Genomic DNA, 12,272 nt, shown 5'->3' with positions numbered 1-12,272 from the left:
AGTGGCCTATTGGGGCCGAGCCATTTGCAAGAGCCCCCGATGATGCTAATGGAAGCAGCCATCGTGTTGCCTCTGAGGGTGAAGGAAGACTTTCCAAGACCCGCAAGGGTTCTGTATCCAGGGGATGCACTAAGTCAGGGCGCCCCACCCCTCTCAGACGCACAGGGGTGAAACGGCGCCGCGTATCTCACACGTGCACCGCCCGGCCCAAGCGCCAGAGGGCACCCAGGTGCCCCGGGTGAACCACCAAAGGAGCTAGTTCTCCAGACAACAAAGCCCTTGGCAAGTCTGAGTTTTTCATTTCATTTTTCCCAGCCAAATTTGAAGAGGACTTCATCAAGTGGCCAGTTGACAGATCATTTGTGATGATAAATCACTATGCAATTTTGGGCACGCATCTCAGAAGGAGTTCAGAGAATTGGGTGACATCTCCTTATTTGTGTGAAAGGCTTCTCAGCATGTAGAGCTATAAAAATGGAAAAAGAAAATGATGCTGAATCCTGATTCATCCATAGATTCACAAATAATTAATTTATCTGTTTCACTAAGATGTGTTTTCAGTATTTTCCTTTTTAGGTTTAACAATTTTCCTTTCAGTATTTTCCTTTTTAGGTTTAACAATTACTTATAAAAATTTTTAGTATCTATGTTGTTTTAATCAACTGTACATTATATTTTATATCAAAAATTAGTTGTAGGGCTTCCCTGGTGGCGCAGTGGTTGAGAATCTGCCTGCCAATGCAGGGGACACGGGTTCGAGCCCTGGTCTGGGAGGATCCCACATGCCGCGGAGCGGCTGGGCTCGTGAGCCACAACTGCTGAGCCTGCGCGTCTGGAGCCTGTGTTCCGCAACAGGAGAGGCCGCGATGGTGAGAGGCCCGCGCACCGCGATGAAGAGTGGCCCCCGCTTGCCACAACTAGAGAAAGCCCTCGCACAGAAACGAAGACCCAACACAGCCATAAATAATAAAATAAATAAACCCAAAAGTTAAAAAAAAAAAAAAAATTAGTTGTAATAACTCAATCCAGATGACTTTCTAAAAAACTCTTAGAATCTTTGGTCACAGGAAATTATTTCAATTCCGATTTCTAAATATATATTTGTGGCAGAGAAGTATGATAAGGTGAGCGATAAAAAACTTGCAACCGTAAAAAATGCTGCAGTAGCAAAAACAATTCTGTACGGGGAATGGAATGAAAATATAGGTTCAAAGAGAAAAGGAACAACCTAAAATTTCCAACTGTTAAAGAAGAGCAGGTTGTGGGTTTTGTTTTTTTGTTCTTAAATAGATGAGAGTATTAAATCACTGCTGTGTCTGGATTTCATAAGATGTACTTTAAAGGGTCATGGCAGTTTTATTTTAAAATGTAAATATTTACCAAATGCCAGAAATCACATCCCTCACAAGTTTTAAAACTTATGTGAAAAATATTAGACGTCAACTTAAAAATGTGCAAGATGGGATACATAATTTTTAAAAAATGGAGGAGGCGGCATACCTAGAGCAAAAGCCCTTTTGAACCCCAGTCTGACAGCTCCTCCGGCCCCCTGCCTCCCACCTTCTCCTGGAGGGAAGGGCGGATAGAGGCCAAGATGGAGATGGCCCTGGTTGTGGCTCCCAGAGACTGCAGTGGGGGGGGCGGGGAGCTGCTCTACATTTCCCTCCAGATTCCAGAACAGGAACGGGCCATGGCCTGCTGGGGGAGCTGGACCTCTCTTTCACGCTGAATTAAACTGCCTTCAGCTGGGGAGGAGGGGCAGCTATTGGCCTGGGCAAACGATAAGGGACAGACCTGCAGGCACTGGTGGAGAGGGAGAACCGGCCGCAGGCCAGGGCGAGAGTCTTTGCAAATGATGATGGGCCCAGCCCAGCATCCTTGGCCCACAGCACGCCTTCAAACCTGAGGGGAGGCCGCATTTCCACAGAGGCACAGTTTATTTCACAGACAGTGGAGATGTTGTTTCTGAAGGGGAGGCTGAAGCCCAGGCTCAGGTGTGGGCTGAGGGATTAGTTCCAGTTACCTAAGACGTACTTTGGTTTCTGCTATTTCTACCCTACTCCTTCTCCCAGCCTGTCGTCCCCCGGGCGTCTCCTCCCCGTTTCGTCCTACACCACGTATCTGGTTGGTCTAAGCGTGTACGGCTGCCCTGGCAACGTCTTCCTCCCCACCTGCCCCTCCCCAAGGCCCTGAATCGGTGGACTAGGTTGAGAAGAGGGCTCTCAGCAAAGGAGGCAGCATCCTTCCAAGGGTCCGAGGGGCAGGAGGATGGGGTGTAGGTGAGGCTTCTCTAAGTGAGAGTCCCTGGGACGAAGCCAGTGGAATGAATCTCTTACTCCAGCTGCTGTGCCTCCCTCCAACTGCAGAGGGCGCCACAGAACTTAGAGGCAGAAGGCAGGGGGTGGGACCAACCATCACCCGCCGCTGGTGGGAAGACCCTTGCCGTGAGTGGGGCAAAGGAGCCCCAGGTCTCTCATGAACTAGCTGTGTGACTTGGGGAGCCCCTCCCTGGCTCTGGGCCTCAGTTTCCTCATCTGTGAACAGGGCGACAGTGAGGATCCAGCCAGAGAGGCTGGTGTGGGCAATGCCTGAAGACCTGTGACCCGCTCTCCTCTGGGGGTTCCCGTGACTTCTCGGCTCAGCTCCCTCTCGCACTGAGACTTGGGGTCCAGCCGGCCCTGGTTCCCGGGAGCCCCTCGTGCTGCTGCATAGCCTCCCTCCTGCCAGCCTGGAGAGCTGGTCTCCCCCCTCCCTCTGCCCCCGTCAGAGCCTGCGCAGCCAGGAGAACCCAGAGAAAGGTGCTGGAGGAGGATGGGGAGGCCGCCCCGATGGTGGAGTGATGGGCGAGGTGAGGGTACGGAGGGCTCATACAGCGGCCGTCTGCTTGATGCTGTGGAAGCTGATCCGCGTGGGGGACGTGGGGATGGACACGGCCCGGGCCACGGGGACTCGGAGGGAGTGATGGTCCTGCCAGCGGTGCCACTTCTTCCTCACAGCCGAGCGCACCTGCGGGGGAGGAGGAGCTCAGCTGGGCCTGTGGAGGCCAATCCTGGGTCCCGGCCAGTCCCCTCCCCTGCTCCCTGCCCCTTGCAGGGCCATCAAGGGAGGCTGGGATGGCCCCCCTGACTGCCACCCTCACATCCAGGGACCGGCTGTTTCCAAAAGCACGGTCCTTCTCACCTCCTCTGCAGCCCTGACCTCCTCTACCTCCTGAAAGACCTGCATTGCTTACCACAGCACGCAGCTGAGATGGAGAGCTAGTCATTTCAAGACCTGACCGTCACTGGTGCTGTTCTAGTCTCATTTGCATTGCAGTGGAAGAATTTCTTCTGCAAACTGGATCATGTCCCCCACATGCTAGCCTGGCACACGGTTGAACAGAATAACTGTTCCATAAGCATTCATTGTTTGCTTGCTTTAGTGGTTCCTTCTCTCCCTGCCCTCCAGCACATGCCGGTCTCCACTGTTGGACTTTCCTATCTGGGGTCTGCTTTAATTGACAGAGACCCAGGCATGCAGACCCCACCATTGTCCTGTGCACGGGCAGGTGAAGAGGCCTCAGGATGGCACTGGCATTCCTCTGGGGTGTTTGGAAGCTCTCGGGCCCTGGGAGGGTGTCTGCTCTTTGCCCCAGCACCCACTGTGTGTCCTCACCCGCCACAAGCCTGAGTGAACATCTCCCCCAAGTCCGCCGCGCTGGGATTCTGGGCCTCGTAAGCTAACCAAGCTTCACCAGAGCCTTGCTCCCTGGAGCCCACCCAAAGGCGTGTGGACTTCTCTGCGGCGGTAGGGGACAGGAAGGGATGCGCTGGTGCCTTTCTGCTCCCTGGGTCCATAAAGGCCTGGAGGCAGGGCTCACACCTGACTTGCTCCTGGAAAGCGCTCTCCTGTCATCACCTGTGTCCTGGCTTCCTTCTTCTGTGAGCCCCTGTGGCCTGGGCTCCTGCCCACCCAGCTCTCCGAGTGCAACGGGGAGAGTCGGTATATCGTTTCTGACCTGCAGAGTCAACCTTCTAAACTGGCTGGAGTCCCTCAGGCAGGATTCCTGGCTCCCCAAAGCTGGGTGGTTTCTCCAGACTTCCCCTCCCTTCTCCAGAGCAGAGTTGAGCAGAGCCAGGGACGCCCAAAAGGCTGGGGGACTCCCCCCGAACTTCCCTGGAGTGGGGTCTGAGGACAGGCCTCCCGGGCCTGGTGTCATACCTCTCCATTGAAGAAGCAGTAGAAGACAGACACAAAGAAACCCTGGGAAGGAAGAGGGAGAGGTCAGTGACCTGCTCAGGGAGCCACTCTGCCTGGGGGGTCGGCGGGTGGAGCGGGGACAGGATGACTGGGGGAACACTCTGACTCAGGACCCTGGAGGCTCAGAGCTGGGTAGGCGCCCCCATCGTGGAGCAGGTGTACCGGGGTCCTCCACGAGTGACAGGCTGCCATGAGTCCTCAGAGCAGGGGCTGGGCCTGCAGGAGGTGCAGGCTAGGGTGACCCTGACCCAGTCGGGGGTGGGCCCACCTGGGCCCTGGCGTGGGAGTGACGGGGCCAGGGCCTGGGTTCAGGGTGTGCACGTGCTTGTATTTCAGTGCATACGAACTGAACCATGCCAGCGAGGGCACGGGTGCCTGAGCACGCCAGGTCAGGGGCGCTCACTGTGGCCGCATCCCACTACGTGCCCCACCTGGAACGACTGCAGGAAGGAGTTGAAATAGATGAACACGATCTGTGACAGCTCGTCCTCCCCAGGGTTGACGAAGAAGAGCATGTAGGTGATGCCCAGAAGGGGCAAGAGAACCAGGGTGGCCTTCACCGCCTTCCTGGGGAGGGGGGGAAGGGTGACAAGACCCATCTGAGCCCCGGAGGCAGGTGGGGCCTCACTCGCTGGCATTTCTTCTGGGAGCCTGAGCGAGGGCCCTGGGTGAGGACTCAGAGGGCCCTGCCCAGAGGCAGGGGAATGGCCCAGATGGCCTCCTCATTCCTCCCCTGCTGAGGGTCAAGGCACCCATCACTCACCTGTACTGGATCGTCTCCGATGTGGTGGATGCTCGTAACTTTGTCATTAGGATCCTGACGATGTTGAACAGAAATACAAAATTGATCTGGAGGGACGAGGGGCAGAGAGGGAAAAAGGAAGGACCACGAGGTGGGGATGAGCGGAGAGACAGCCGCCTCCCCTGTAACCCACTGAGAATCCACGTCCCACCCCACTCACCCCAGCACCTGCCTGGGGTCCCAAGGCCTCTGCTCCTCCCTCACCGGGGCAGGCAGCTACCCCACTTGCCGGGTCCCCTGTCACCTGAGGGCTCCAGAGCCTGCTTCTCCACACCCTGACCTGAGGGAGGAAAAGCAGCCTTGGAGGGCACAAAGGTCAAGGGCACAAAGGTCACTCCTTCCTGAGGCGCCCAGAGCTCTGCCCCGCCCGCCCCCCGCTGCTGCAGGGACCCCACTTGTCAACTGAGGGTCTCCCTGAGGCCCTTTGGACAGAGGACAGCCCTGCCCTGGTGGAGCAGACCCGGCCAGATGGGAGTGATTAATAACTCGGTTGCTGGGAGGAGTGATTAATCTCTCACCATTCATCCCCTGCACCCAGGAAATCTCTAGATTCTTCGCAGACACGCCTGAGGCAATGGAGATGAACAGGCTGCTGGGCTGACTCCAGCAGCTGGCTCCTGGAAGGGCCTCATTTATCTTCATTCTGGGCCTTCTCTCAGCATCGGAGCCTGCCGCTCCCAGCCTCTCCCCGGGACCTGCCCGTGTGGCCTCCCGGGGCAGCCCTGTGCTGCATGGGGTCTCTGTGGGTGTGCAAGTGTCCTGTTAACCCGTGTCGGCTTGTCTGTGTGCCCGTGTGCTGCCCTCTCAATGCTCCCCGTGGGTCTGTGCTCTGTGCTTGTGTGTTTGCCTTGGTGCGTTCCTGTGTGAGTGTGGACCTGGGGACACGGACACACCTGTGTCTCTCTTCATCCATCTCCAAGTGCGAGTAGACAGGAAAGTGAGTGTTGTATGCCTAACACCCTGGGGATCTCTCACAGGAGAGTACCCATGGGTCAGAAGGAGATACATATTAGCCCAGGGGTGTCTGCTGGCTCACGTGTGTGCACATGTCTGAGTATGTGCGTGTGTTTATGCACACACACACACACCCCTCCCAAGTACTGGTCCTGAGACTCCGTCATTTCTGGAGCCTCCTAAGTTCTGAGGGTTGGGGACACAGGCAGACATCATGGGACACACATCCCTGTGGCCTCTGGATCGCCCCTAAGCTTGAGGATGCTCTGGGGCCCTGGGGGGACTCCCTCCTCAGCCACAGCCTGCTGCTCCAGTGACCACAGTGGCACAGCCTGGTGAACCCAGGGTGAGGGGTGGTGGAAGCGTTCAGCCAGGGCTGCCCACGGCCTGCTGCGCCTTGCTTCCTCTTAAGGCCTATCTAATTTCCAGCTCCTGGGTTTCTGGTCTATTCCCTTGGATCATGAGGTCACTTTAACACATAGGCCGATCCTAATTTTCTCATACAAGTGATACAAAATACTTGACCTTTTCCGATTCTTCATGACTTCTGTGAGAACAGAGGTTGTTGGAGTCAAAATATATTCTCATTTCTTCCACATTTCCCTGCATTAAATCTTACTCACTAATCGTCCATAAACCCACTAACCAATTCACTCAGTTATCCACCCACTCTTATCCATCTATCCATCCACCCATTAATCCATCCATCCATCCAAATATTACTCAACCATCCATTCATTATTTTATCTACCCACCCACCCACTTATTTAACGTGTAACATCCATCCATCCATCCATCCACCTAAATATCTACTCAACATTCCATTCATCAGTTTATCTACCCACCCACCCACTCACCCACTTACTCAACAGGTAACGTACATACATCCACTAACCATCCAACCACCCATCCATCTAGTCAACAAGCAATTGCTGAGCACCTCTGGGCTAGAGGGCGCTGTTCCATGTGCTGAGGCAAGAGCAGGGACAGGGGCTGGTGTGGAGGGTCTGGGAGACAAGGCCTTGTCCCCTCTGCTCACCCTAGGCAGGAGTTGGTCATGCTGCTCTCACCCCACCTCAGGCTGGTCTGTGCAGCCCCAAAGTCACTCTTTCCTTATGAGCTTGGTTCCCAGCCTCCCCCTTTACAACATCTTCTCCACCTCACTTCACTGCAGGCACCTTCCTCCCTTCCCCAGGGAGCCGCTGACACCGCCCTCCCACCTGGTTTCCAAACCCTCCCTGTCTGCTCATGTGCAGAGGCGGGCAGGGAGGGAGGAAGGAGGACTGACATCTCTTCCTCCTTGGCTTCAGACACGGTTCCTCCTGTCCTTTAAACCCAGGCTGGGAGAGGTAGACCCAGCCCTTGGGGGTGTCCTCCGCTCCCCTCCAGCTCTGGGTATTGGGGTGCTGCCATCACATCTCAGCTCCCTCTCCCCACCTCTCCCAGCCTCAGCTTCCTGTAGCGCACATTCACTAAGTCCAGCGACATAGCTAGCCTGCTTGCCCACCTGGATCTGTGGAGCCTGGTGAGTCTCAAAGGCCCAAGTCCTGAGTGCTACTGCGTTCAGGGCCCTGGCTGGGCCGCAGAGAAAGCCCAGACAACTCACATCCCTGCTCACAAGGCCCCTGGACACCAGGGTTCTCCCACTAGAGTATGCACATCAAAGGCACTTGTTCCAAATGCAGCTCTTGGACACACCCCAGAGATTCCCAGTGGCAGGTGGAGGCCCTGGGAGCTGCATTTGGAACAGGGGCAGCCGGGATATTGCTGGGGAAGACGCCACCCGTGGAACAAAGAGCCAAGGCTTTCACCGGACAGACCTCATGTGCCACACATCATTCACCTGTAGCTGCAGGGGACAGTTCTCAGCTTGGGGCTTTCTCTGGTGCCAGGGGAGCTAGCTCAGCCTGAAAACGGGGAGAGGGGAGCTGGAAATGTGGGGATTCAAGGTCCCCAGGACAACCTCCACTGATGGGGCATGAAGCGTATGGGTAAGTAACCCAGCTTCCTGACCAGGGGTCAGTTCTGAGACTCTTCTACGTATTGCCCCAGAGAAGCCTGCTCATCGCTTAACCTTTATTGGTTTCCTCCCTTCCTTGTCTTCTACTCCCACCCCTCGTTGTGTTTCCGGGGACCACATCCCACATGAACATCTGGCGCCAAGTCCTTGTCGCATGGCTCTAATTCCAGCTATTCCAATTGGCATCTGCGTGGCCTTGGGCAAATTACTTAATTAACCTTTCTGAGCTCTGCTTCCTTGTCCGTCCAGTGGGGATAGCCACGGAGCCTGTCTGGGAAGGTTGACACAGGTTCAAATACTCATGCAAAGCACTGAGCTCATGCCTTTCCCATGCCAACAACAGTGACAACAGCCTCCTGCAAACCCAGCCAGCCAACTCACTTCCCAGAACCCAGAAATGAGCACGGGTCTCTCAGACAGCTGTGGACCGCTGGGGGAGGCCAGGGGTGGCAGGGTATCCAAAGGAAAGGATGGGGCTTCCCTGGTGGCGCAGTGGTTGAGAGTCTGCCTGCCAATGCAGGGGACACGGGTTCAAGCCCTGGTCTGGGAAGATCCCACATGCCGCAGAGCAACTAGGCCCGTGAGCCACAATTACTGAGCCTGCGCGTCTGGAGCCTGTGCTCCGCCACAAGAGAGGCCGTGATAGTGAGAGGCCCGCGCACCGCGATGAAGAGTGGTCCCCACTTGCCGCAACTAGAGAAAGCCCTCGCACAGAAACGAAGACCCAGCACAGCCATAAATAAATAAATAAAAACAAACAATTAAAAAAAAAAAAAAAAAGAAACAAAGGAAAGGATGGCGGGATCCAGTCTCAGCTCAGCTAGCTATTAGTGATGACCTTGGGCAGCTGTTTCATCTCCCAGGTTCTTAATCTGTGAAACGGGGAGCACCATCCCTACTTCCAGGCATCGAGGATGTGAGGACTGGAAGTAATAAAGACAGAGCTTCTGGAAGGGCTGAGCTTGGAACCTGGAAGCCCTGTCCATGCATATAGCTGGGTGTGGGCCGGGTCCAAAGGGAAAGACAAGCATGGGGCTCTTGGTGAGGGTGGAACCGGAGAAGGGGGCATGAAGATGAGGCGGGAGTTGGGTATTGTCACTGGGCCTTCCAAGCCTGTCCCCCTTCTCTGTTCATTTCCTCACTGCTGTCCAACATCTTTGCAGAGGGGGCTCGCTTCCCACCCAAGCCAGCCTTCCTTGGCTGAGTCCCAGGCTCATCAGAAGCCCTCTCCCTCCAGGATGGGCTCTCAGCAGCTGGCAGGGAGGGGATGGGTCTCATGGGGTTTCCGTTCACACTGGTGGAGGGGAGAATCAGTGACTCATTGCATCTAGGACTCCAAGGACAATGATTCCCCCCTCTGACTGCTGACAAGGACTGGCTTCTATCTCTGAAATGAATGGAGCCCTGATGGTGGAATTTCAGGCAGTGGGTAAAAAAACCTTCCTAGTCATCTCCGGTTCGTATACATCAAGGACACTCCAAAGATGGGGGGTCAAATGAATCCCTGAGGAAGTTACAAAAGGGAGGAGAGTAAGGAAATAAAAAGAGATAAAGAGTCATTGTCTCCATGGTAGACCAAAGAAACCCCCATTAGGCACCTGCTGTGTGCAAGAGCGGGGTCGTGCTCCCTCTCAAGCTTCCCACAGGGAGCAGGTGGCCCTTTAAGGAAGGTGGTACATACAGGAGCCTGAAATTAACAAGCCTGAAATAAGTCTTACGTAAGTGCCAATTTCTTATGGTGCTTTTTTGTATGTCTTTTTTTTTTTTTATATATGATATATAATGGGTTCGTTTTTCTTGCAGAATGCAGCCTCTACTTAAACTCTACCTTAATTAAAGCTCGTTGTGGTTTAGAGACAGGGCGGCAATTATACCTTAGATGTTAATACATTTGGCAAAGGGCGGGGAGCTGGATTAAGGAATAATTGCTCATTACACTTCATTCGTCCCACTGCTCCAGGCTGGGGGCGGTGGGCTGGGCCCTGGAGGGGGTCGCTGCAGGTAGAAGGAGATGTAGGTCTGGGCTGAACAGAATCCCGCGGACCCTTCTCTTGCCACCAGCTGCCCCCTTGCCTGGCTTGTACCTGGCAAGGGGATGTCAGATGTCGGAGGCACTAGAAATCTGCCAGTCAGATTTTCTCCGCCCAGAGAAAGAACCTGAGGGCCAGAGAGGGGAGGGGGCCACATCAGGGCATGGAGCGTGAGGAAGGGAGAGCCGGGAGCGGGATTCCAGGCAGCGGGGTAGTGCATACAGACTGCGTGCGGGGGGCCGATCCAGACCCTGTCCCTCCCCAGCATCTCTGCTGGGTGGGTCCTCTGCTGTCCTCCTGGTGCCCAGCCCTGTCCCACTTCCCACTGAGGACCTACCAAGAGCACGAGGATGATGGGGCCCTGGTAGATGTAGTCCACCAGGTCGCCGGGCTCCTTGCCAAACCAGCACCTGCAAAGATGGAGTGGCTGTAAGTGGCCTGCTGAACCACAGCCCGGGGACCACCGCAGCCTCGGGGCCAAGGTCCTCTGGCTCGACTCTTTCTGAGATCCAATCTCCATGGCTGCTCCTTCCCCCGAAGCCTGGGTGGTGGGTGGACAGCTGACCACCCTGGCTCATACCTGGGCTGCCTTTTGCCCTACATGGAGGGTCTGGTCTCCCCAGGCAGACTGAGGCAGGCCCTGGGTCTCCTCCTCCTCCTCCTTGCTCACTCACCCCATCCCAGGATGCTGGGCCCAGGGCTGGACATGCAGGAGGCTCATGAATGGAGAGCTGGGCTCCCCCTCGCTGGCCAGGGCCCAACCGCCTGTACCACCTGTTCCCGCATTGCTTGGAACCCGCCTCTCCTTGTGCCAGGCACTCAGACGCACAAAGAGCGTTCTCCTAGCCCGATCCCTGGCCTCATTCAGCCAGGGAAGGAAGCTTGCTGTTATTAGAGGCTTGGTTATTCTTTGGGGATGCTGGGGGTGAAGAAGCTTCAGGGTCTGGGGGAAGGGCTGGCCCAGGACCCAGTCTGGCTCTGCCAGCAACTCCTACTGGACCTCAGAAAGGGCCCCAGAGACTTTAGGAAATTCTGTGTCTTCTGCAACTTCAGAGGTCAGCCAGTACACATTGCCTCAGGTAGGATTCTCCCCTGCAGCCTCCCAGCACTGTTTTTTTTTTCTTTGCTTGAACACCCCCTTTGATGGAAAGCTCACTACCTCTCAAAGCAGCCCTCTCACTCCTGGGCAGCTTTTATCGTTAGGAGCTCTTCCTAATGTTGAGCTCTTAGAACCCACGCCATTCCTGCCCCCTGCTCCCAAATCCCATCTGCTCTCTCCATCCTCAGAGACCCCTTGAATATTTGTATACAGAGACTGACGTTCCTGTCCCCCCTTTTCTCAGCTGGTGGCACCCAACTTCCCCGCCGTTCCCTGGCTGACCTGCAGGCAGAATTGCCATCATCTGGGCTGAGGCTGAGTATTTCAAAGTCTCTGGTGCAGAGAGGGTCCCAGCGTGGAACACTGCACCCCAGGAAGAGACTGGGATGCCAGAATAAAACAAGCTTCCACTGGCCTGGCCCGGGCATCTGTGAGAGGCTCAATGCCACAGTTGGAGGTGCTCTGAGCTGAAAGCCTGGAGCCAGACTTGCCGCATCCAACTCCAGGAGGAGGCCTTACCAAAGGCTAAGGGGGTCGTGCATTGGGTGCTTAAAGGAACCACAATTCCTAACTCAATTCAACAAAGGTGACTTGACACCTATCGCATGAGTACCTCTGGATGCCAAGGAAATTTTCTCAATTTAAGGACAATGGAAAAGTGAACTGTCCTGGCGTGGCTGCAATTCTTGCCCCGTGGCTGACCTGTCCTAACATCCCTCTGAGCTCCATGGCTGGCCTGTCCTTACTTACTGTTCATTCTCATAGTAGAGTTTGCCAATGGCCCAGGCAATGATGATGGGGCAGGGGACGCCTGAAAGAAGGACAGACACAGCTGCAGTGGACAGACAGATGGTCAGGAGCCCCTCTTGTAGAACACAGTGTGGGGGGGACCACAAAGGGCTAGGATCTTGTTTCCAATCATCTAATGGCAGGCCATCCATGACCTTGAGGGGCCCTGTCCCTAGACCCCTGCCCCCATCCCTCCCTCTCAGCCATCCCCTCCAAGCAGGTCAGAGAGATGAGGGGACAGCATGATTTTCTGAGATTTTTTTGATAGAGAAGTGGAACTGGCCAGCTTTTCTTTTGAAACCAGAGACAAAGGTCTTTGGATTGGCCATTCCAGGCAAG

The 12,272-nt window shown here is 55.3% G+C and overlaps 1 protein-coding gene across 13 annotated transcripts in view; it reads right to left on the bottom strand.

The window, feature by feature from the left end:
- Positions 1 to 1,391: 1,391 nt before the first annotated feature.
- CRHR2 (corticotropin releasing hormone receptor 2) overlaps positions 1,392 to 12,272 on the bottom strand; it is a 45,360-nt gene continuing 34,479 nt past the window's right edge. For 6 of the 13 annotated variants that reach the window (XM_059933646.1, XM_059933648.1, XM_059933652.1 and 3 more), the window contains 6 exons: positions 11,895 to 11,955; positions 10,383 to 10,455; positions 5,003 to 5,088; positions 4,671 to 4,806; positions 4,201 to 4,242; positions 1,392 to 3,006 (listed from right to left, as the gene is read on the bottom strand). In XM_059933646.1, coding sequence (XP_059789629.1) covers positions 2,866 to 3,006; positions 4,201 to 4,242; positions 4,671 to 4,806; positions 5,003 to 5,088; positions 10,383 to 10,455; positions 11,895 to 11,955 — 539 coding nt within the window. In that variant the 3' untranslated portion in view covers positions 1,392 to 2,865. Of the gene's footprint in view, positions 3,007 to 4,200; positions 4,243 to 4,670; positions 4,807 to 5,002; positions 5,089 to 5,201; positions 5,322 to 10,382; positions 10,456 to 11,894; positions 11,956 to 12,272 lie in introns of all 13 variants that reach the window. The other 7 variants (XM_059933643.1, XM_059933644.1, XM_059933649.1 and 4 more) reach the window with 4 other exon arrangements.

The sequence above is a fragment of the Balaenoptera ricei genome, chromosome 9, assembly GCF_028023285.1.
Source record: "Balaenoptera ricei isolate mBalRic1 chromosome 9, mBalRic1.hap2, whole genome shotgun sequence".
NCBI lineage: Eukaryota > Metazoa > Chordata > Mammalia > Artiodactyla > Balaenopteridae > Balaenoptera > Balaenoptera ricei.
The sequence above is the reverse complement of the archived record's forward strand: the minus strand, read 5'-3'. Positions and strand labels throughout refer to the sequence as shown.